At 43.5% G+C, this 21,479-nt stretch overlaps 3 protein-coding genes across 3 annotated transcripts in view; 1 reads left to right on the forward strand and 2 right to left on the reverse strand.

Annotated features, from left to right (window-relative positions):
• Positions 1–320: 320 nt before the first annotated feature.
• Positions 321–8,684, reverse strand: MTO1 (mitochondrial tRNA translation optimization 1). The gene is given in 13 exon segments (XM_067294110.1): positions 321–1,051; positions 1,054–1,140; positions 1,319–1,476; positions 1,970–2,088; positions 2,772–2,943; positions 3,025–3,229; positions 3,673–3,803; positions 4,063–4,253; positions 4,395–4,507; positions 5,718–6,007; positions 6,628–6,745; positions 7,924–8,123; positions 8,345–8,684. Coding segments are annotated over 13 exon segments (2,148 nt in total). The 5' UTR covers positions 8,568–8,684; the 3' UTR covers positions 321–910.
• A 487-nt stretch (positions 8,685–9,171) lies between these two features.
• CGAS (cyclic GMP-AMP synthase) lies at positions 9,172–16,505 on the forward strand. Its single transcript, XM_013952339.2, has 5 exons — positions 9,172–9,774; positions 10,790–11,012; positions 12,365–12,610; positions 13,972–14,074; positions 15,209–16,505. The coding sequence occupies exons 1-5, from the start codon at positions 9,172–9,174 to the stop codon at positions 15,549–15,551; spliced, it is 1,518 nt and encodes a 505-aa protein (XP_013807793.2). The 3' UTR covers positions 15,552–16,505.
• The window catches only part of DDX43 (DEAD-box helicase 43), a 28,306-nt gene continuing 18,036 nt past the window's right edge, over positions 11,210–21,479 (reverse strand). The window contains exons 16-17 of the mRNA XM_067294597.1: positions 19,126–19,263; positions 11,210–11,798 (exon numbers count right to left, since the gene is read on the reverse strand). Of these exons, the coding sequence (XP_067150698.1) occupies positions 19,150–19,263 (114 nt within the window). The 3' untranslated portion in view covers positions 11,210–11,798; positions 19,126–19,149. The remainder of the gene's footprint in view (positions 11,799–19,125; positions 19,264–21,479) is intronic.

Below are 21,479 nucleotides of genomic sequence, written 5' to 3' on the forward strand. Positions count from 1 at the left end.
CATAATGTCATTAATCTTCAACAGTTCATTCATATATACCCATATTTAATTTTTAAAAAAGTTTTATTAGTCCAAAAGAGTCAAGTTTCCCATATGTAAAAAGTACACTGCAATGTAACAGCTACTAAAGCAAAAGCAGTGTGTAAGGTTAAAAAAAATAAAATCACTTTTGGAGGAAATGTGAAGTTTTAGAACATGCCAGTAACTTCTAAATATTGCACAGGTTCTAAGTCTCACATATAAAAAAATTTTCCCTTTATGTAGCAAAATAAACCTGTGACAACTTTTTTCTAATAGAGACAACCAAGCTCTGCAGCCAGTTTGAAGATAAGTTGTATTTATTTTAAAGGAGAATAAGGAAAAAAAACATATTACAGTGTTTACATTCAATCAGTCTGTTATATAAACTTTAGTATTCACGTGGCATACATACTCTCATAGCCAAGTTTTTCCTACTGGCTAACATCACACAAACATTAGATATTATAGGCACAACACAGCTATAAACGAGCACTGAAGTCAATGGAACAAGCTTTTCAGCTCAAATCATCTTGTGCAGCTCTGGGTTCTGAATGGATATGAAATGTTATCACACTGAAAAAGCAAGACACCCTCATTTCAAGATGCTTTTCAACAGATCTTGATTATCTGACATCTTCCAAACAAGTGGAATTTTAAAAGCAACTCCCGTGTGCCTTTTTTACTTGAATTGGCGATATCATGGGCTGTATTTAGATTCCTGAGCATTTACAGAAGGTTACACATTCATCACCTTCATTCTACTCAATGACACTGCCACAGGACACACTCAGAACTGCTTTTGCTCCAGCCAACATCCTTTTCATCCGGGAACCAGTTTATGAGCAAAGGTGATCTCGTCATGTATTGTGGGAGGATGGATACACTTTTTTTACAATGGTGTTTTAACAAGGGTACTCTCTGGCTCTTCTTCAGAAAGCTCTGCTGCAATCTGTGTCTGGGAAGTTGCCTTCTCCAAGTACGTTTTCCCTGACAAGTACCTGTCAGCCTGAGGCAAATCTTTTACTTTTTCTTTGTCTTCTGGTAATTGGTCTTCACAAATCTTAGCAGGTTAAGAATAGCAGCTGGTGTAATTCCAGGGATGCGGCTGACTGCACCAATCTGTGTGTGGAAACAGAACAACATAACCAACAACAAACTTCACTCTGAAGCTAGTGAGAAATAAAATCAAAATCAGCCTATATTCCTCTCCCCAATTCTCCTCACCCCTCCATATCCCCTAGAAAGACATGGAAGGGTTTCATTGGTGTTCAGCTGATGCTCTGGTCCAACATCTTACCGTCTGGGGACGGTTAGAATTCAGTTTCTCCCGCACTTCTGCTGACAGAGATGCATCAATGGCAAAGTAATCTAGGTCCTCTGGCAGTCGGAGGGCTTCATCACGACGCACTTCTTCTATTTCCTGCTGCTGATTGACTACACACCACTCGTAAGCAGCTGTAATGGAGGATTAGGGAAACAAAAGGACCAGATATAGACGTTCACAGGAAACTGGTCATTTGCAGGAATTTTTGGAAGCAAAATGAGCAATTCCAGTGGGACTGTCAAAAACATCTAAAGGAAGGTTCCAGCTAAAGAGCCTCATTGACATCACAATTTTGAAAGAAGCCATACCCCTTAATTTATTATAAGAATTAAGACACAGGTTGGCTTTTTCTCTCATTCCAGGAGAAGACAGTCTCTTTAACAGAGGAGTAAAGAGGAAAAACCCAGGAGTGAGCACAAATACTTAATTGCTCTCACACCACAAAAGAGAAACACTGGTGCCTGAGTAGGGCTGTGGCCTAGGGTAACAGATGCATGCTCTGATAACAATACCCCACTTCACTAAGAAACAACGCAACCTCAAAGGAATGAATGGGTTGGCTCTCCCCTTACTGTACAAACCCTACACAAATCCAATTAGAAGATCATAACACTTGTACTCTACCTTCTATTTTCAACCTCTCTGCCAGTTCTCTCCACTGAACAAGCTTTCCCAGAGGCTCTGGGATAGCCCTTGCTAGAATCTCCATGTTGGCCTCCGGATACCGAAGGATGTCAAAGGCACTGTGGAAAACAAAAATAAGTTTATATTGTAGGAAGGACTCTCACTTGCATAACAGATTTACAGTTGTTCCCAGCTCAAACTTCTTAACATCTCAGCATAGGCCTGAACAATTGCAGAGCCAAGCTCACCTGCCTACACAGAAGAGCAGTTCAGTTCTTGGAGGAAGGCTCTTTAGCATAAAGAAACAGCAAGTTAAGAGTGACTAGATTACAGCGTCAAGGGGAACCTTTCAAACATACTGAGTCAGTGAGGTCTCAGTCACTGACTTAAAATAACAGAAAAGAAAAGGTGAGGTAGAAGATGGGTAAAGGAAGCAAGGGCCATGGTGTCCAATAATAACCACCATCTGACACTGCCCCGCAGCTGGCCTGAAATGTCACAAAGTGTCACCGCTTTGTGACACTCTCAGTATGGACAGCAAGAACCGACTGGGCCAGTGGAGTATACCCTTGCCTCGGGACACTGTGTCAAGCCAGGAGATGCAGCATAAGAAAAACACCAATGTTGTGCTTCTTCTACAGGTAAAGATGAAGCATCAGTCCCCTGAAGGGGATCAAGCTGGAATGCCCCAGGTAAGTACTGACAACTTCAGGAAACAAGGTGGACAAGAGGTACCAGTTTCACAGCAGATCTCCAAAAGCAAGCTTAGGTCAGACAAGAAAGTTTCAGCTGTAACCTTCACCTGACAGGTGACTTTCGACTGCTGCTAACAGGAACTTCTGGTATTAACTGGGACCATTTGGATATACTGAACTGAAGGGACTTCAGTGTTGCAATTCCATCCTCCAAAGCAGCTCTCATCTTAACTGTTTGATCATATCGCTCCTGAGACACACATCCAGCTTCCTTAAAACCTGCAGAGACAGACAGCATATGAGACAAAAGTCTACAGCTAGGCAGGGCTGTTCACTACAAGAGCCATCACAGGAAAATACCTCTTTGGGTGAGCCTGGCATCGGCATTGTCAGGCCGGAGGGACATGCGGAACTCCACGCGGCTGGTGAACATCCGGTACGGCTCGCTGGTGCCCAGAGTGGTGAGGTCATCGATCAGGACACCAGTGTAGCCCTCAGTGCGACTGACAACGAAAGGGGGCTTGCCATGAACCCGTAGGCAAGCATTGATCCCAGCAATCACACCCTGGGCAGGCAGAAAACAAACAAAAAAGATTTATTAGTTCCTTCACAGCTAAAATATCAGCACACCTGTCTCCAAAGACTTGTGTGTCTTGGAAAAATACAACAGTCAGTGCTAGCAGTCTAAGCAGTTTCTTCCTTGTGGTAACTGCAGCTGTCTGAAGAGCTTTTTGGACCTTGCTGACATGACAAAAAAACGTTCCCATGTGTTTTCAGTTATACCCCTCACACAGTCTCCAGGCTGCAATATTTGGCAGTGCTTACAATTACTTCTGTTACTGCAATCTCAGTATCAGCAGCAACTGCAGATACTAAAGTGCAAATACATTTTGGGCAAGTCTGAAACCATTAAATAACATCTCATAAGCACAGCAAGGGCTTAGCAGGGCTGCACATCAAGGATGAATGCCAAGGCAGTATCTCTTACACACTCTCAGATTCACCCACCTGAGCTGCAGCTTCTTCATAGCCTGTAGTGCCATTTATCTGTCCGGCAAAGAAGAGCCGCTGAACAAGACGAGACTCGAGAGAAGCAGTCAGCTGACGGGGATCCAGAAAATCATATTGTACCCCATAGCCTACAACAAACAAAAAGACAGATATGGGAGGGGTTTTGAAGGTCCCTATTTATCAAGAAAAGCAATCAGTCAGGCAGAGTGACTTAAGTTACCAATTTTTATTTACAATTTAAAAACAAGCAAGCAAAAATCTCTGGATCCAAGAATTAATTTTGTTTCATATGCACTTTGTTGTTTTGTTATGCTCTAAACAAAGGCTGATTTTTACTGACTGGTAACCAATACAACAAATAGATTTAGAACTACTCCTCTCTCTCACCTGGCTGTAACACTGTAGCTTTCTCCAAGCCCGGGATAGATTTGATCACCTGCTCCTGGAGTTCAGGTGGCAGTGTCATTGACATGCCTTGGGGGTAAATGACACCGGACTCCAAGCCCTCAGGCTCCAACCACACCTGATGTCTACGGTTTGGGAAGCGCAGAACCTTAGATTCAAGAGAGGGACAGTATCTGCAACAAGAAATAACCATAAGCACCATCTGACATGGAGAAAAGATAACTTTCCAGAAGCAAAGCAGGGGAGATCCAGCCAGTTTCAGATATACTGTCAGCTCATGACATTAAGAGCCTTGCACGATGACACATACTCACCGGGGCCCCTTTGTCGTCTCCCTTACATGGTCATTCAGGTGAAGATTATCCTGGATAATCTGCTGAGCTTTGGTGCTAGTGTGAGTCAGGTAACAGGGCAGCTGATCTTCTGGCTGAAAGAGGTCAAAGCTCTCTAAGTTAATCCAGCCACAATGCTCTGCACTTACTGAACAACTCTGCTCTGAGGATCTCCAAGGGCTTTTCAGGACAGCTGGCTCTCAATTCCTCGAGAGCTGGGTAGTGCTGTCATACCCACTGCACATACAGAACACTAACAGTCAGAGAGCTTCAGCAACATGCCCCAAAGAAGATCAAAAACAGAGAAAAAACACAGCTTAGGAGTCCAGAATTCAAGTTCTATTCTATACAGTGTTCCTAATTACAGAATGGACATTCTTATTAAAGCAACATATTGTATCACAGCATTCAAATTAACCATAAGAACTCAAAGTTCTGAAGTAAGAGGGGTAAGTGCTGATCCCATAACAGCAATATAAGAGTTTGGTGGAGATAAAGCAAATCTCTCAAAAACCTGCAATTAACATGGAAAATCCCAAACAAATAAAAACAGTGTGAAGTATTTCACTGTTTGTTCTAAAAAAAGAATCAGCAGACTAACATTCAAAATAGTACTACCATTGCACTTCAACTCTTCCAAGCCTTTTCTACAAATACTGAGAACCAAATGATATTACTTTTATGCCCTTAAAACTGATTAAAATTCCTATATGCTGTGCGGCAAATTACCTTCTAGTACTTAATTCTGTGCTGTTTAACTACATTATATAAAAATGCTATTCATTTTCCAAGCTTTTCTCAGGAAAATTCAGTTTCCTCTGCACCTGTTTAAGTTGCTGTTAATATGCTATTTCTGAGCCCTGTGAATAACTCTATCTTTTCTCTTTACAAGTTGAAAGTATTAATAATTTCCATTTTCAACATTTTAGTCTCTTATTTTAGAGCTACGGTAACCAGCAAACATGTCTAATGATAGTATAACCATGAATATACCCAGCACATGAACAACAACATTAACAACATCGTACTTCAGGCAATTCTCATTCTAAAAGTACAGAAAGTCTGGTTGTCAAGTTGAGAAGTGAGAGGAAATGTACTTGCTTTTAAAGAAAACAAGTAGGTTTTTCCTTTGCATTGAGAAATATAAAACCTTAAATATGAATATCACCTAGCTCACTTTCCCAGCCACATAAATCTCTCATACCTTCTCCCTGGTTGATTCTGAGCCTGACAGTCCCAGAAGCACACCCCCCCTCCCCCGATTCACTACCTGGCTATAGGTGCATTTGATGTGTGCTATCCCACCTTGATCCACACAGCCCTGCTGAGGAAGCTGAAAGGCACAGGAGGGTTGTCAGCTGTACGTTTCTCCAGACCACTGAAGTCAATCGTATCTTTGGCAAGTCGGGGCGGTGTCCCAGTCTTCAGCCTACCCACAGCAAATCCCAGTTTCTCCAGAGTCTGGGCCAGCCCAATGGCTGGCTGATCTCCGAGCCGCCCAGCTGGATGCATCTCCAGTCCGATGACAACCATTCCCCTCAAAAACGTACCAGTGGTCAGGATGACACTCCTAGCATGTACTCTGCTCCCATCCCCTGAAATAGCAAGTTTTCAGACATGCACATATTTTAGTATCAACCAAACCCTGGCACTTCGGTACTTCTGTCTAGAACTAGCCTAATACACTCCACTGAATGTTTATTCATCTTTTGGCATTTGACAAAATCCACACTTCCATAGTAAAGGTATTAGTAGCAGTCACTGTAATAGGCAGCATGTATAATTACTTCTATACTTTCCACATTTCCCCACATATTGTACCCCTAATACAGAACACCCACTCCTGGGAACAATTCCTAAACACGTATTTCTCTGGGAAAGCTGGCTTGCTAGAATAACAAGTGGTAACAAAGCATGAGTCTGCTAATAAAAGGAATACAATGTTGTCTGCAGCATGTTCCTACCAAATATATAACACAGAATGGAATTCAGAATCACTAATCTACAGAAAATAAAACCTATGTAGCCTCCCAATATCTAATCAATCCAATTATCATATTTTTCACTGTATTACAGATATTAACCTGATTTAGTCTACAGTTAGCCTCCTCCGTTGACTAATCCAGCTTTCCAGCTAATGAATCAGAAAGGTTTACCCTGAAGGCTGCTCGCAGTGTAAAGTAATTGAAGGTACTCACTGATTACTAGAACATACCCAGAATGACTCCTGTGACTTGGCATTTCCCAGGATGGTCTGGTTCTGGCTCTGTCAAGAGAAGATCCTCCACAGATGCCTCATGAACTGTCAACAGTGGTGTATTAAGGATTTCTTTCTGTCATGAAAGGAGTTACTGCAAAAATCTAGGAAGTTCTGAGATGTCTGGTAGTCCCAGTCCTTGCTGATTTCCAAAACATTTATTGCCCTCTTCCCCTTTCCATCCTTACCAGGTCATTTGGCAGCATCTGAGACACTCAGACAATCAGCTACTATAGCAATCCCTGATCTATTAAGTAGAACGTAATACACAGATGAAGTTTAAGGTTAAAGGAAATTATTAGATCATGTAACCTAACCTGTATGTAAAAGGTTAAAAATTGTCTTTAACTATACTGAGCCACAACTTTCACCAAGTGAAAGCACCAAACAGAAATGTGTCTAGTGTTGATGGGAAGACGTGGAAAAAAAAAAAAAAAAAAAAAGTACCATCCTTCACATCCTTCACTGTTTACTCTCATACTTCAGATTTGAGTAATTTATTCTAATACTCTAGTTCATACAAATCCCCAGGAAGTAGAAACATGTTTTATACCAACCCCGACTCTTGATTTTCTCTTAGAATACTTCTACTCTGCACCCCGTCCCCCATTTAACAGTAACTGCTGCTTTTACCAGACTTTAGATATCCCTGTATATGGGTGATGTATCCTTGAACACAGGGACATTAAGGCCCCTCTACACTAGAGCTCCTGTTGCCCAGCCCAATGCTCTCTAACCCCTCTTCACCTCAGCTGCAGAAAGCAGGTCCCGGTTCCCATTATGGCAGTGTGGGGCAGAAACAGGAGCTGATGATACACACGGCAAGTTCAGCTGCTGAGTCTACCTGTTTCTCTGCATCCAACCACGCAGTGCTTGCAACACTGCGAGGCAGCAGCATCCTACCCCTGCACAAGAAACCTCACCAAGTTCTTGCAGACACTGTGCAGCTCTGCATAGAACCACACTGCCACCAGCTGCATTTTGCTTTTCAAATATAAAGTGCCAGGTGATATAAAGTAAAATACATTTTAGGTCAATGTTTCAAAAAAGAAAAAGCAACTCGTGTGTATGTATTTGAGCAAACATAACGTATAATAATAAAGTCACTTCTCGTTTAGCAGCTAAGACCGCAAGGCTCCTTTGCTGCAAGACAACTTTTTTTCGGCTCCCAGCTTAATGATGCTCTCTCCCATGTCCGCTTCAGTTTTTCCCAGTCCTCCTTCAAAACGCGGGCGCCTGCCGCTCCGCTCTCACCTGCACGTTGCGCTTGTAGAGCTGCCGGTCGATCTGGGCGCGGAGCCCCCACACTGCCGGCCCCTTGCACCGGTTCAGCACCTTGTAGTGCACCCCCGACCGGTCGCAGACGCGGCCGCACAAGCCGTCCAGGGCGTCCACCTCCCGCATGAGGTGCCCCTTCCCGATGCCGCCGAAGGAAGGGTTGCAGGACATCTCCCCTAGAGGCGGGAGCACACGGACACCTTCACCCCTGGCCCCGAGCCGCGAAGCCCCGCGGCGGGTCACGACGGCGGCGGCGCGGGCGGCGGGGGGGGGGGGGGGGGGGGAGCCGGGCCCGGTCCGCGGTTACCGAGGGGCGGGAGGGGCCGCGGGGGCCCCCGCGCTGCCCGCCCGCCCGCCGACGGGAGGCGCCCCCCCCCGCGGCCCGGCCCCGCTCTACCGATGGTGCCGATCCTGTGCGTGAGCAGCAGCGTGCGGGCCCCGCCGCGAGCGGCAGCCGCCGCCGCCTCCGTGCCCGCGTGGCCCCCGCCGATCACCACCACGTCGTAGCGCGGCACCATCGCCGCCGCATCCTTCTCCTCTCCCGCGGCCCCACCGCCCGCGCGGCGTTGCCCGGGGCGCGGCGGCAGCGCCAGGCGGCGCCAGTGGCGGCGCAGCAACATGGCGCCCGCCGCCTCCGGCCTTTGTCCGCACCGCCGGGAGGACGGCGGCCCGCGCGCGGAACCGGAAACGAGAGGCGCGCAAACCCCCGCGTCTCGTCTGCTCGGCGCCCGCCGGCGGGAGGAGCGGAGCGGGGCGGAGCCGCTGGCGCCGGCCGTTGCCGGCCTCGGGGGCGGCGGCCGCGGGCGGGCTCGCCGGGCGGGGCGGTCCCGCCGCCGGGTCCCCGGTGATGTCCCCGCCCGGCCACGCCGCCGCCGTCCCTGCTCCCGCGCGCTGCCCCGCCGAGCCCGCCGCCCCCGAGCCGCAGGGGGCATCGCGCGAGGCGCGGGGCACCCGCCCGGCCCGGCTGCCGCGTCGGAGAGCGGAGCGGGCGCTGGCGCCCGCGAGGTCCCCGCGCGGCTCCTCCTCACCCGGCGCGGCGCGGGGGCGGGCGCGGGGCGGCCCTGCCCCGCCGCCCTCGAGGCGGTTTCGTTTCCCTGGCGGGCGGCGCGCTGCCTGGTAGAGGAGCGTCCCCAGCGCGAGGCGGGAAAGCGCCTTCCGCGTAACACGGCGCTGCCGCCCGCCGCGGAGGGAGGCAGGGCAGGGCGGGAGAGCGGCGCCGCAGCCATGGAGGGCGCGGGCGGCCGAGCGGGCAGAGGCGAGCGGGCGGCGAGGGGCGCGGCGGCGCCGCGCGCCGGGAGAGGCCGGGGCAGGGGGGCTGCGGCGGCGCCAGCCCGCAGCGCCTCCCGGGGCCGCCGCCGCGGTAGCGCCGGGGGCGCCGCGTCCCCCCACGCGCCCCGCGAGGACGCAGCCGCCAGCCGAGACGGCTCCCCCGCGGGGAAACCCGCCGCCGCCGGCGAGAGGGGCCCCGTCCGCAGCAGCCGAGCGCGCCCCGCAGCGAAGGCAGCAGCGACCGACGGCGCGGAGCTGCCCGCTCCTCGGCCCAGGGCGGCCCGGCGCGGAGCGGCGGGCCCCGACTGCAGGGGCGCCGCTGCCGGGGCCGCCGGCGCCGCGGCGGGCGCTGCCCCGCGCCGGCCCCCGGCGGCGGCGGGCGCCCTGCGGCTGCGGGAGGTGCTCTCGCAGCTCAGCCTGGGCCGCCAGGACGTGTCGGAGGCGTCGGTGCTGGTGAACCAGGTCGTCGCGCAGCTCCTGCAGGGGGTCCGCAGCAGGGGGGGCAGCTTCGGCTCCCTCGAGAAGTTCAGCGCCGGCAGCTACTACGAGCACGTCAAGGTGGGTGAGGGCGCGCCCCGCGCTGGCAGCGCCGCCCGCCGCCCCCCTGCCCGCGGCCGGGCCGGGCCGGGCCGGGCCGGCTGGCGGCGCCCGAGGGGGGCAGGCCAGTGCCGGCACAAATGAGGTGGAAACCGGCGCTCTGGCCGGCTGCAGCTGCGGAAGGGAGAAGGGAGTGGTTTGCACAAGGCAGCTCTGTCCTGCTCTCTTGCGTGTAACTACCTACAGGTTACGTACGAAGGGGTTGGCCATTTCCGACGAGAAATGGCTTTAATGATTACCACATTAAAATCAGTTACATAGAAATATTTGACTTGCTAAAAGATGCATCTCTATATATTTAGTAAGCAACGCTATCTAAAGAGAACTCACTCAAAAATCGCAGTGAGCCCCTGGCTTTACGCAGCACACTGGTAACGCCACCAGCTTCTCTGCTGAGCAGCATCCACTGCCGCCTGAGTCAGCTGCTCTTTCTCAGTGTGGCACCAGATAAAAGGCACTATGTGCCTATGTAGTTTATAGTTGCTTTGACAGCTCAGAGTTCAACTTTGCCACCTTTGTTTGAAAAGCAGGAGCCCTAGCAGTAGTAATACTGTTTCTGGTTCCAGCTCAGTCCAAAAGATAAAACATTCGGGGCATCTTTTACCAGTTTCAGGCACAGCAGTGCATTTTTTCCCTCACAGCTGATTCCTACATGCAAAAGGAAGACTGGCAAAAATCAGAATTTATCCATTACACAGAACAGTAAGAATCTTACAACTCTTAAAAAATTAAGATGTTGAAAAGTTGAGAGAGGAACTGCTGTCACTAGATTGCTCTTCTCCCCTTAAATGCACACCAGTCTGTTTTAATAGAAATCCACAGAAATAAGCTCATATTCCACACCAGACATGGGAAATACACCAAGGCAGTTGTAGATAAAACCTAAACTGGGATGAAAATCTAAAAGGGGTAAAACCTGAACTGCAAAGATAAAATGTAAACTGCACATTCGATACTGTATTCTTGTACTTCGCAGATATCTGAACCAAATGAGTTTGACATCATGCTTACAATGCCTGTTACACGACTTCAGCTTGATGAGTGTGATGGCACTGGAGCCTTTTATTATCTAACATTCAAAAGAAATCCAAAAGAAAGGTATTTGAGTAAGTTTTTAGATGAAGATGGAAAATTATCAGCCTTAAAAATGCTTGAAGCACTAAGAAAAATTATTAAAGAAGAAGTAAAAAACATAAAAAGTAAGTACTGAGTGAACAAGTTTCACCTAGGAATGCTAAAAATCCAACTAAATTGCACATATGCATTGCTTTGTTGTTGATGAAATCTATTTTTCCCCCCAATCGACTGCCCCTGTTATGGAAACTATTAGGCTCGCCAGCCACCATAACAGGGTCTGACCCTAAGTTCCCGCTGAGGCAGAAGTTCAAAGTCAGACTGGAGAGAAATACAATTTAATAATACACACGTGGTAATTACAGCTCGAGCTGGGTGCCTCTGAAGAGGGACCCCGAACAAAGAAATCCCTGGGCAATTATACCCTTACAATCTAAATTCCCCACCCCTTAAGCGATAGTTTGGACCAATAGTAATAGTTAGGTCTGCGGTCTTCCCCTTCTTCACTGGGCCCCTTCATTGTCTCTAGGCAGGCTGCTTCTTATCTTCAAGGTCTGCTACTCCTGCTGTCCGTGTAACTTCTTTATCCCTCCAGCTTGAACCGGCTCTGGGACCCCCTTTTACTTATCTAGGTAAAAATTCACAGCTTGAGGCCTAAGGCTTCAGCAAATTTAGCTACTAATGCTAAGCAAGTTATGCTAAGCAATTAATTCTAGACAGCTTCAGTCTGATATTCTCTAACAGTCTCTTCATGCCTACATAGTTAAAAAGGTGAGGAACCCCCACTCTCCTTACCTCATGTTTGCTCTTGTTCTAAGAATCGCCACAAACACACCAGAGGTAATTATATTATGCAGCTAATACTGCATAATATAATAAATACTGCAAGTCCATTATGCAATCCTCTTTCTCTATGAAAGCAAAGAATATTCAGGATTAACATGGTATAACAGTCCCATGTTTGATACTTTCTAAGTGGCCTGAACCCATCTGCCTTATGCAGAGAGCTATTTGCTGAATTGATAGCAAAAAGAGCATTCTTTTATGAATTACCTATATTTATCCCCTTTCAGTATGTTGCTCTTTTTCTGGAAAGCCTTCAGAAACTTTGTGACCGAGTCTCTTCATTCTTCATGTTTTCCACAGTAAAGCAAGCAGCTCATTAGAAAACATTATTATGTCTACAGACAGCCTCTCAATTAGAATCAGAAATACAGGCAATCAAGCAAATGCATCAATTCAAGAAATCGTCCTTATTTCATAGTAGAACTCCTCAATAATCCTTAATACTTTATTTAAAATCATGTATTTTATTAAAACATTAACATAGAAGTATTCTATGGATAGGATAAGAGTCAGTGATTGCACCCAGGTATTTCTTTTGACTGATACAAATTCTCGTTATGTAAAAACCTTAACATTCTTCAAAAATGTTTCTTTCAATATGAAAAAAATCAATTTCTTTTTTTGTTACCAGATGTGGAAGTAACTGTGACAAGGAAAAAGGCTGGAAGCCCTGCAATAACACTTCTGATCAAAAAGCCTCCAGCAGAAATCTCAGTGGACATCATCTTGGCTTTGGAAGTTCAGCAGAGCTGGCCTCCCAGCACAAAGAATGGCCTTCATATTGAACAGTGGCTAGGAAGAAAAGTCAGGAAAAACTTCAGATACGAAAAGCTTTATTTAGTAGCCAAACAAAACAAAGAAGAAAAGGTGCTAAGAGGTATCTCAAATACAGACAATAAGCCTATGTTGTGACATACCTTTCCTTCAACTTGATCGCTTACAAGTGCTATAAAATGGGTATCCAGATTCTGTTCATTATTGTGTCTTCAAGGTACAGATCTTTATTTTATCCTGGATACTTCCAGATCAAAGACAACTGAAAACCCTCTTTAAAATATCAGATTTGTGACACTGCTCAACCTGTACTGAAATCTAAAAACAAAACTGCTGTGCTGACTATATACTATCCATTTCTAACAGCATTATATTAAATTGGCTGACACATGAATACGGATCTTCCCTATGATAGTAATGTACTTAACAGCAATATCCACTCCTCTGCTTTGTAAGAATTTAAGATTTCTAAAAAGCCAAAGAACATCCCTCTAAATGGGACTGTACACACAGTCCTAAGTTAATACTTCTACACAGAGTAAATTTTATACTTTTCTGGCAAGGTACAGTATTTCTAATTAAACTCCAATTGGTATGACTGCTACATAACTTTTTTTCAGATGACTGTCACCCATGCCTACATTAGTTTGTAGAAACCACCCCAACTTATCATTGGATTATGAGAACAGTCTATTTTAGCAAAAAGAGTTGAGGCAGCTTGGTATTTTTTAAATTAGCATAGCCATTTCATACAATGCCAAATAAAAGTCATTACTGCTCTGTTGGGCTATCTCTTCCAGTGAAAATTAAATGTAAGTAGTAACTAAACAAAATGGGCAGAGAAACAGTCCAACTTATGTGAAAGACAAACATGATTGTTGGTGTTATAAAAAAGTGAGCTGAGCTATATTAATTTTTTCTTTTTAGAAACATGAACAGAAGAACAAAAGGAATGCTTTAAAAGAGTTACCTAGGACAAGCTCACAAGCATATTAATTGCACAGTAATATAGAAATTTATACCAATCATCAAGATTTGTTTACTCAAAAACAAAATGGTTAAATGGTAAGGCTGATAATACAGAACAAATCTAGAGGTAGTCACTTCTGTGGATAGTGTAATTATTCCCCAAATCATGTTCAGCAAATGCAGGGAAGTTCAGAATTAAGCTTAATTTCAAAGTGAACCCAAACATCCTGAAGAGAGGGAATATAGTTAGAGCATTCAAATGATTAACTCTGCCCTATATTAATAACAGTCCAATTGTGATTGTGTGGAGTGGCAGGGGAATTAAGGAGGAACTAGTTAATTATAGTAATTGCTGAATTAATAGTGTTTTTTTTTTTTTAAGTGCAAAGAAATTGCTGATATTCTAATTAAGTCAAAATAAAAATATCTTTTTTGTTATAGACAGTGATACTACTGCTGTGTACCAATTTAACAATCTTCTACTCAACACTTTAGGAAACACTTGGCGACTGTCTTTTTCACATATTGAAAAGGAAATTATGAAAAACCACGGCAGCGCAAAGACATGTTGTGAATCTGATGGAGCAAAATGTTGTAGGTTGGTATTTCATATGAATATTTTATTTTAAGCTTGTTTGAGCCAAAATAATATCTAGCGCTGTTTCAGTTTAACATTTAAATTAAGAAGAATTTATTATAAGAGTAGTAACTTAAGGGAGTGAGAATGAGGCTTTTAAGCACTAATTCTTACACCACTATTTTACAGTAGACAGTAGCACAAACTTTCATGCCTCACTGAACATGTCCGACTTCCATTCAGTCAATGAGAGATGGAGGCAAATTACATTGCAGTTTTATGTTCCAAATTTGGCTTATGAAGTACACTGATGTGATTTGTCGAGTACTCTCCCAAACCCAGTCCTATTTAGAAAAGAGCTCAAACAAGATGACTCAGCTTTCTGCGCTTTGGGAGCAAATTACATTTCCCACCAAGGCAATTTTTTAAATGATGGTGAGAGAACAATGGCTGAATGGGATAAGGATCAATAAATGTTATTTTTCACTCTGATAAAAACTGGGTTCCACAGAAAGAACAAAAACACATCATGTACAGAGTATACTTAAAGGTAAAACAACTTCTACATAGTTTACTTAATCATATCTGGTATTGAATCAAGAAAGTCATAAGAGTCACAACTAATACATAATTCTTTTTTTGCTTTTGAATATCATCAGACATGCTATGCCCCTGCCTAGCAGTTTATTAAACTACACCTCTACATCTTGACTGATTCACACCCACAGGAATGTGGCCATATTCCCTTCAGTGTAAAGCCAAAAGGGCAGCTTTAATCTTCAGCAGTCCAAGTTCACATCACATTTAGTGACATCTGCAGCAGAGAGACTATACTGCTGAGCACCCTGCTGACCAGCACTTTCTACTTGTGTTGCTGTGGCTGCCAGAGGAAAATTAAGTTCATGCACAAAAAAAATACTTTTTAAAGTAGAAATCCTTCATTGTCAGGATTAAATAAATTCATATGCAGTACTTCTAGGACTATCTAGCCTATTACTACACTTTTATTTTCAGATTTTATACAAAATATTATTGAAAATATTATTCCATTACAGTAAGAGCATTTTTATTGTCTTCATGAATAAGGTGCATCTTAGATATTTGGAACTGACTATGTAGGAAATATCTAATCAATTCTTTTTTTTTATTTAACAGGAAAGATTGTCTTAAACTTCTGAAGTATCTGCTAGAACAGCTTAAAACAAAATATAAAAAAGAGTTGGAAAAATTCTGTTCTTATCATGTCAAAACTGCATTTTTCCACTCATGTGTCATTTGGCCACATGACAAAGATTGGCAGTGGGCAGACCTGGATCACTGCTTTCATCAATATCTGGGATATTTTCTGGATTGCCTGCAAAGTTCTCAACTTCCACACTTTTTTATTCCCCAGTACAACTTACTCAGCCTGAAGGACAAAGCAAGCAATGACTTCCTTTCAAGGGAAATAAACTATCAGATTAACAACAGATTCCCAATATTTCAGCGGGACAATTAAAAATGTTTACAATATCTACATGAAAGCCCTCAAATTTGCATATTTAAAAATAGAAGACTAGCAGCATAAGTTATTTCTTAGTAGTCTGGTACTATGGAAAACAGTAACAATCAAGAACACAGTTAACTGTGTATTTCAATCACACTACTACTCAGCCACAACCCTTAGAAGAAATACAATGTTTTAAGTAATATTTTATCTTCCCCTGTCCAAATTAAGATGTCACCTGCAAAATATCTTCAGGGTACCCTAAAACGTATAGAACTTGCAAGAATCAATTTGCTAGGTGCAATTTCTACAACTCCAAATATTAAGGCACCAGTGACATGGCAGTCAAAGTGAAAAACAGTTTTATTTAAAATGAAAATTCACTGCAGAATATCCAAAATACTCTTTTACAAAGAAAAAAAACCACCACTGGATTGTAAAAGTCAATTCTTTTGACATAAAACAGAACTTCAGCATCAAGTGGGTAGAGGGAAGCTGTAAGGATATGTGGAGTGTAAGAACATCTGCTTCATTAAAGGTATCAGATCAAGGACTTTTTCAGTTCAAGGGGAGTCATGAGCATCAGGGAAAGCGATAAACAAAACACACAGACACACAAACCCCAGAAGGGATAACTGGGACAATGACCAAGACCTAAAGCCTCCAGTCACTAACCGATGGGCCATTAGAAGACTACAGGCATAGTTTGGAGAGGACCAACCTGGACTTTGTAACTGATAGGGGAAAACAAGACAAACATAAGAATTCAGGATACTTGAGGGGGCTTGTGGCACTATGCAAAATTTACTAAGAAATGTTTGGGAGAAGGGGATTGGTGCGGAACAAAGGGGGCAACAGAAAAGAGGGGATATATAAAGGTTCGGATGTGTGTAAGCAGTTGCCAGTCAGTACCCTTGCTTGATCACTGCAGTCTGTCCTATCTTATTAAATCCCTTCTTAACCATCTTTCTGTGTAATCTGACTCTCTATCCTGTGTAAGTGCTGTAAAGTTTAGGTGACAGCAACTGGAAACACAAGAGGGAAGTTGGGGCCAGGAACTGGCATCAGACCACAGGTAACAGAGGCCCCTGCATCTGGTGCCAGCAACTGGAGCAGGAGAGGGTCCTAGCATCAGTCACTGGAGTTTGTATTTTCCCTTAACTGTGTCTGTGCATGCATGCTTGCATGCATGCCTGTGTGCTTTCCCTTAACCATGTGTGTGTCAAGTAGGAGGCCCAGAGTCTGGGCAGAGATGTTAGATGGGCAGAGGGCCCATGCTGGTATTTGAGGGTTCTGCAAGTGTGGGAGTGCTTGTGAGAAGAGCGCGTGCATCTGTTTGCTAGCAAGCATCAAGCTGGACTAGCCGGCAGGTAGGAGGCCTGCATAATGGGTAAGGGAGCATTCTGTTTACGTGAGTTAGTGTTACATATAGGTCCTGTCAAAGGTAGTGCCTCATCCATGACAGTCTGCACAGCCAGCCACATTAGCATCCTCTTTGTGTGCATGTCTCTGGGATATACAGTTGGCCTCATTACTGGTTGAACCTGCACATGGAAGAGCAGCTTCTGCATGCATCAGCCTGGGACAGAGAGACCTCAAGGTCCCCACATGCACTGGGCCGGGCTCCCCAGAGCAATCCCCAGGTCTCAGAGCCACCAGAGGCAGCAGCCCTTTTAACATCTCATAACGGAAACATTCGCAGAGAACAGTCACCAGCACCACTGAGCACAGACAGAATAGGGTAACAAGATATTATGTTCCTCAAGTAGCTTATTTTCTTTTCTGAGTCTTCACAATTGCATTGGAAATTAGTCTTTTCACTAGACTTTGCAAAGGAAGCAATCATTATCCAGTGTGCTACACCTGAGGTTAGGATATGAAAAAAAACGCAAGGAGAAGATAGCACAGATCAACATTAGTGCCACAATATCAAGGGATTTGATATAGAAACATTATGAAGGCCTGCTGCTTCCTAGTGCATCATTAGTATTAGCCATGTTTTTGCGCTGGAAATCCAGTAATGCCAGTTATTGTGGCAATCAGCATTTGTGTGGAGATCCCTGTAGAAAAACGCACATCATTTCCATCTGTATCAAAGAATTTCCACCTAAGAGCTCACCAAAAATCAAAATGTAGCACAATGCTGAAATTCTCTAGATTTTTGTTCACCTTCATTTGCAAAACTCAAAATTTACTATATTGCAAGAGAGGAACTTGGGCACAGTTACACTTTAGTTCATCCTGCTTTGTCTGAATAGCATTGATGGCTATAGTTTAGACAACTCTTCATTAATGTGCCCAGATAGAATTCAGCTCACTTTTTCTTACACTGAAGAGCATTAGGAAAAAAAGAATAATTATGACATTCCCTACTTTTAAAATTTTGCAGTTGATAAATATACAGCATTTGAGAACTGCTGTGCTGTACAAAACTACGTCTTTTGCTTTTCTTAAGGGGGAAGACATAGGAAGTCCATATTTTTAGCCTACTTTTTGAAGGCAAAATACCTATCACCTTAAATAATCCCCATATTTCACCTCAGTCATAAAAAAAAGCCAGAAAAAACTTCAGAGGATTATCTTACTAAAATATTCTCATTCACTAGATTTAGTTTATTAGTTTTCCATTTACTCATGAGACACACACAAGTAAACACAAGTTCAGACCAATGTCATTTGTATAGAAACAGCCCCTTTCTTTCTAAACTTCTGAAGAGTAAAAGGATACTCCATTACCATTAGTCATCTGCATGAAAGAACATGACATCCAAGCGTAAGATTTGAATCAACTTTATCTGAAAGAAATAAAGTTGACCTTCAAATGTGTTTTTCCAAGCTGCTCTTCATGACTTTGTTAATATCGCTCTGGTAAACTACTCCCCCCCCCCACACACCCAAAAGCTAAAACATTACATCCCTGCGTGCAGAAACAGAAGTTCCTTTTCTCAGCCATGAACACAGACCTCTTATGTGCTCCTCTCCATTGAGAGGAAATGCAGACTTCTTTCAAAAAAGTCTGAGACATAAGTGTTAAAACTAACATTGAAAGCCATTTTTGTTAAAGTATGAAATACTTGCTTCAGCAAACATCTGTTACTGCAAACAAAGCAGTTTTCAAATAACTTTAGGTTAACATCAGAACTACTCCTGCATGCCACTGACATGGCATATCAACAGAGAAGTACAGTATTTTGAAACTACGTTGACAAGCATTGCTTACATTCACTAATCAGCTCTCTGAAGATAAAAAGGAAAAGTTATCTTTTACATTCTCATATGTTAATACTGCGATTTATTTTAAAAAGCAAAAAAAGTATTTGCTTTTAACCAGTACATAATGGCTTTAGAAGTTAGATGCATTAAGAAAATAGTACTGAAATTAACTTTTCTTAAGTTACAAAACAAAACTGGCTTTCTGTCCAGGCATTATTTTGAGTTTATGTAAAAGTAATCCAGATTTTTTTTTTTTTAAACTAGTGTACATGCCTGCATTATTTAACTGTGACAGGTACAAAATACAATGAATCAAGAAAATTCACTTCTAAATTCAAGCCCATAGGTGCTAACACTACCTATAATCACTTACTTTGTTTCAGTAACTTCAAGGCGATTACAATTCTTTTGGGGGCCGTCTCTGAGGTCTTCTAACATCCCTTTCAATTTCTTTTTTGAGCTGAAATTGTTTGTATCTTTCTGCCATTGAGATAAGCTCATTAGGAACTGCCTGGCAAGAAAGCAGCACAAGAACATGGTCAGTTTTAAGTAATTCTATAAGCTTTTAGACATCTATTTTACAAAAACATAACTGACTTGAGTGTTCCTAAACTAGATCTTGTTATTCATCTGGCTCCTGTCACTTTGCAGATTTGCTTTTCTGTAGATCTACTGATGCACAGTCTAACCTTTTTAAATAAAACTATACCATAGCCTGAGTGAAAATATTCAGCACAGCATCCATGCATTTTCAATTACATGTACACTAATATCACTATATCTGATGACAACATATAAGCAGCTAATTAAAACAGTTGCATTTCAGATAAAAATAAATTTAGTGAAAATGAACAAATGGCACTTGTAATATTTTCGAGTAAAATGTGACACATGCTATATATATATATTTGAATGTTATACAATTATGATTGATACAAAATTCCTTTTGGAAGCATTAAGTACAAGAGTTCCCCTTCCAAAAGGCTCTTAAAGTAAAAATGTTGTCATTGGCTAAGAGGGAAGCATCCTCACATGGATAAAATAAACAGTTAAAAGATAGAAACAGAAGGGCAGGAGTAAGTGGTCAGTTCTCACACCAGTGGCAGGTCACCAGAACATCTAACAGAGATCCGTACTAGTGTATGCGCTTTTTAGCATGTTTGCAGTTTTGTGGAAAAGGAAGTAAATAGTATGTCCCCCTCAAAATTACTCAAGTTAGTAAAGACTGAGGCCAGCTGCAAAGAGTTACAGACAGACTTTATTAGGTTGAGTGACATTGATTAATACTACCGAATAGAAGAAATGGGACAATAAGCACATCCCATTCCCATAGATCATGAAACAAAGGCAGTGTCTGGTAAGTTCTTAAACTGGATCAGACATCATGCAGACATTAATGACTACTAATTGTTCATTGCATTCTCAGAACAGGTTTCAGATTACTAATCTATCAAAAACAGCCTGCTTAGACAACCTGCTACAGCACAGAGTCATATAGCAGGTAGGATGTGTCCAGTTTCCCCGAGTTTGGAGTGAAAACACAAGCCCCTCCAGTGCATGATGGTATTTCTTAGATTGCTCAGTCTGAATGGTTTTGTCCCTCAGTAAGAGGCAAAAAGGCAACACAAGCTTGGAGGACTGCTCTGAAATTTAGTGAATTTACATGCTGTTAAGTCTCCTTAGAAATTCCTAGACCAGACAATGCTTTACCAGGTGAAGGAAACAGCCAGAACAAAGGTCATGGCAGAGCAAGATGGCATCCCTCCAGCTTCAACTTCTTTTGTCAGGCTGCATAATTCAGTGATGCTCACCCTTTGCTATCAGCAACTTTTCTTAAACTGGGATGAGTCAGATTGCTAGTATGCATTTTATGTTCTGAATTGCTCTCATTGGTAAACATCTACCCAGCAGCCAGGAGCCCACAAAACAGGCTGCCTATAGAAACAGTGTATTCTATCTGAAGTTTTAGATGTTGTTTAAAAGAAAAAGAGTGAAAAAAATGATGCATCTCTCCAGCTGAAAGTCAGAGACTTATCACTAGATAGAGAAATAGTGAGACAGAGTTAGATTTCCAGTTGAAGCAGTGTATAATTTTCTTCCCCTGTATCACAGCAGACCCTCTCTGGCAGCATGGAATAGAATTTATTCCACCTCAAATTGCAACAGTTCCTTGTCAGATTGGTTTTTGAGAAGGTTAAGGAAAGAGTGGGAAGGAGCTAGAATATGGAACATAGAAAAGTCTCATTGAGGTAACATCCAGCACTTCATGGAATGGTTTGATTTTGTAAGATTTTACACAGACAGTTTATATATATGCTAAACATATACCCTAGATATGGTAGTCCAAATGAGAAAACAAGGAAGACTAAAGATACCAAGAACAGTGTTACATAAAAATTATGGCATTACAGAGATCACAGAATACATGGGGTTGGAATGGACCTCTGGATATCATCTGGTCCCCTGCTCAAGCAGGGTCACCTAGAGCAGGTTGCCTAGGACTGTGTCCGGTCAGGTTTTGAGTATCTCCAAGGACGGAGACTCCACAACCCCCCCAGGCAACCTGTTCCAGTGTTTGGCTGCCCTCACAGTGAAGAAGTGTTTTCCTGTGCTTTTCTACCAAATTCCCTCATAAACCTGTCCATGCTTCTTAATGAGCAATTTCATCAAGTAAGATTCCTGCAACATGATATAAAAAACAGGCAATCTTTCTCTTGTACCTGTTTT

Source organism: Apteryx mantelli, chromosome 3 (assembly GCF_036417845.1).
Source record: "Apteryx mantelli isolate bAptMan1 chromosome 3, bAptMan1.hap1, whole genome shotgun sequence".
Classification (NCBI taxonomy): domain Eukaryota; kingdom Metazoa; phylum Chordata; class Aves; order Apterygiformes; family Apterygidae; genus Apteryx; species Apteryx mantelli.

Bases quoted from the DNA above. Each gene is read 5' to 3' on its own strand.
- CGAS (XM_013952339.2), top strand. From the start codon at position 9,172: ATGGAGGGCGCGGGCGGCCGAGCGGGCAGAGGCGAGCGGGCGGCGAGG. The intron at 11,013-12,364 runs GTAAGTACTGAG...TTTTGTTACCAG, and splicing joins AGAAGTAAAAAACATAAAAA to ATGTGGAAGTAACTGTGACA. The intron at 14,075-15,208 runs GTTGGTATTTCA...TTTATTTAACAG, and splicing joins GATGGAGCAAAATGTTGTAG to GAAAGATTGTCTTAAACTTC.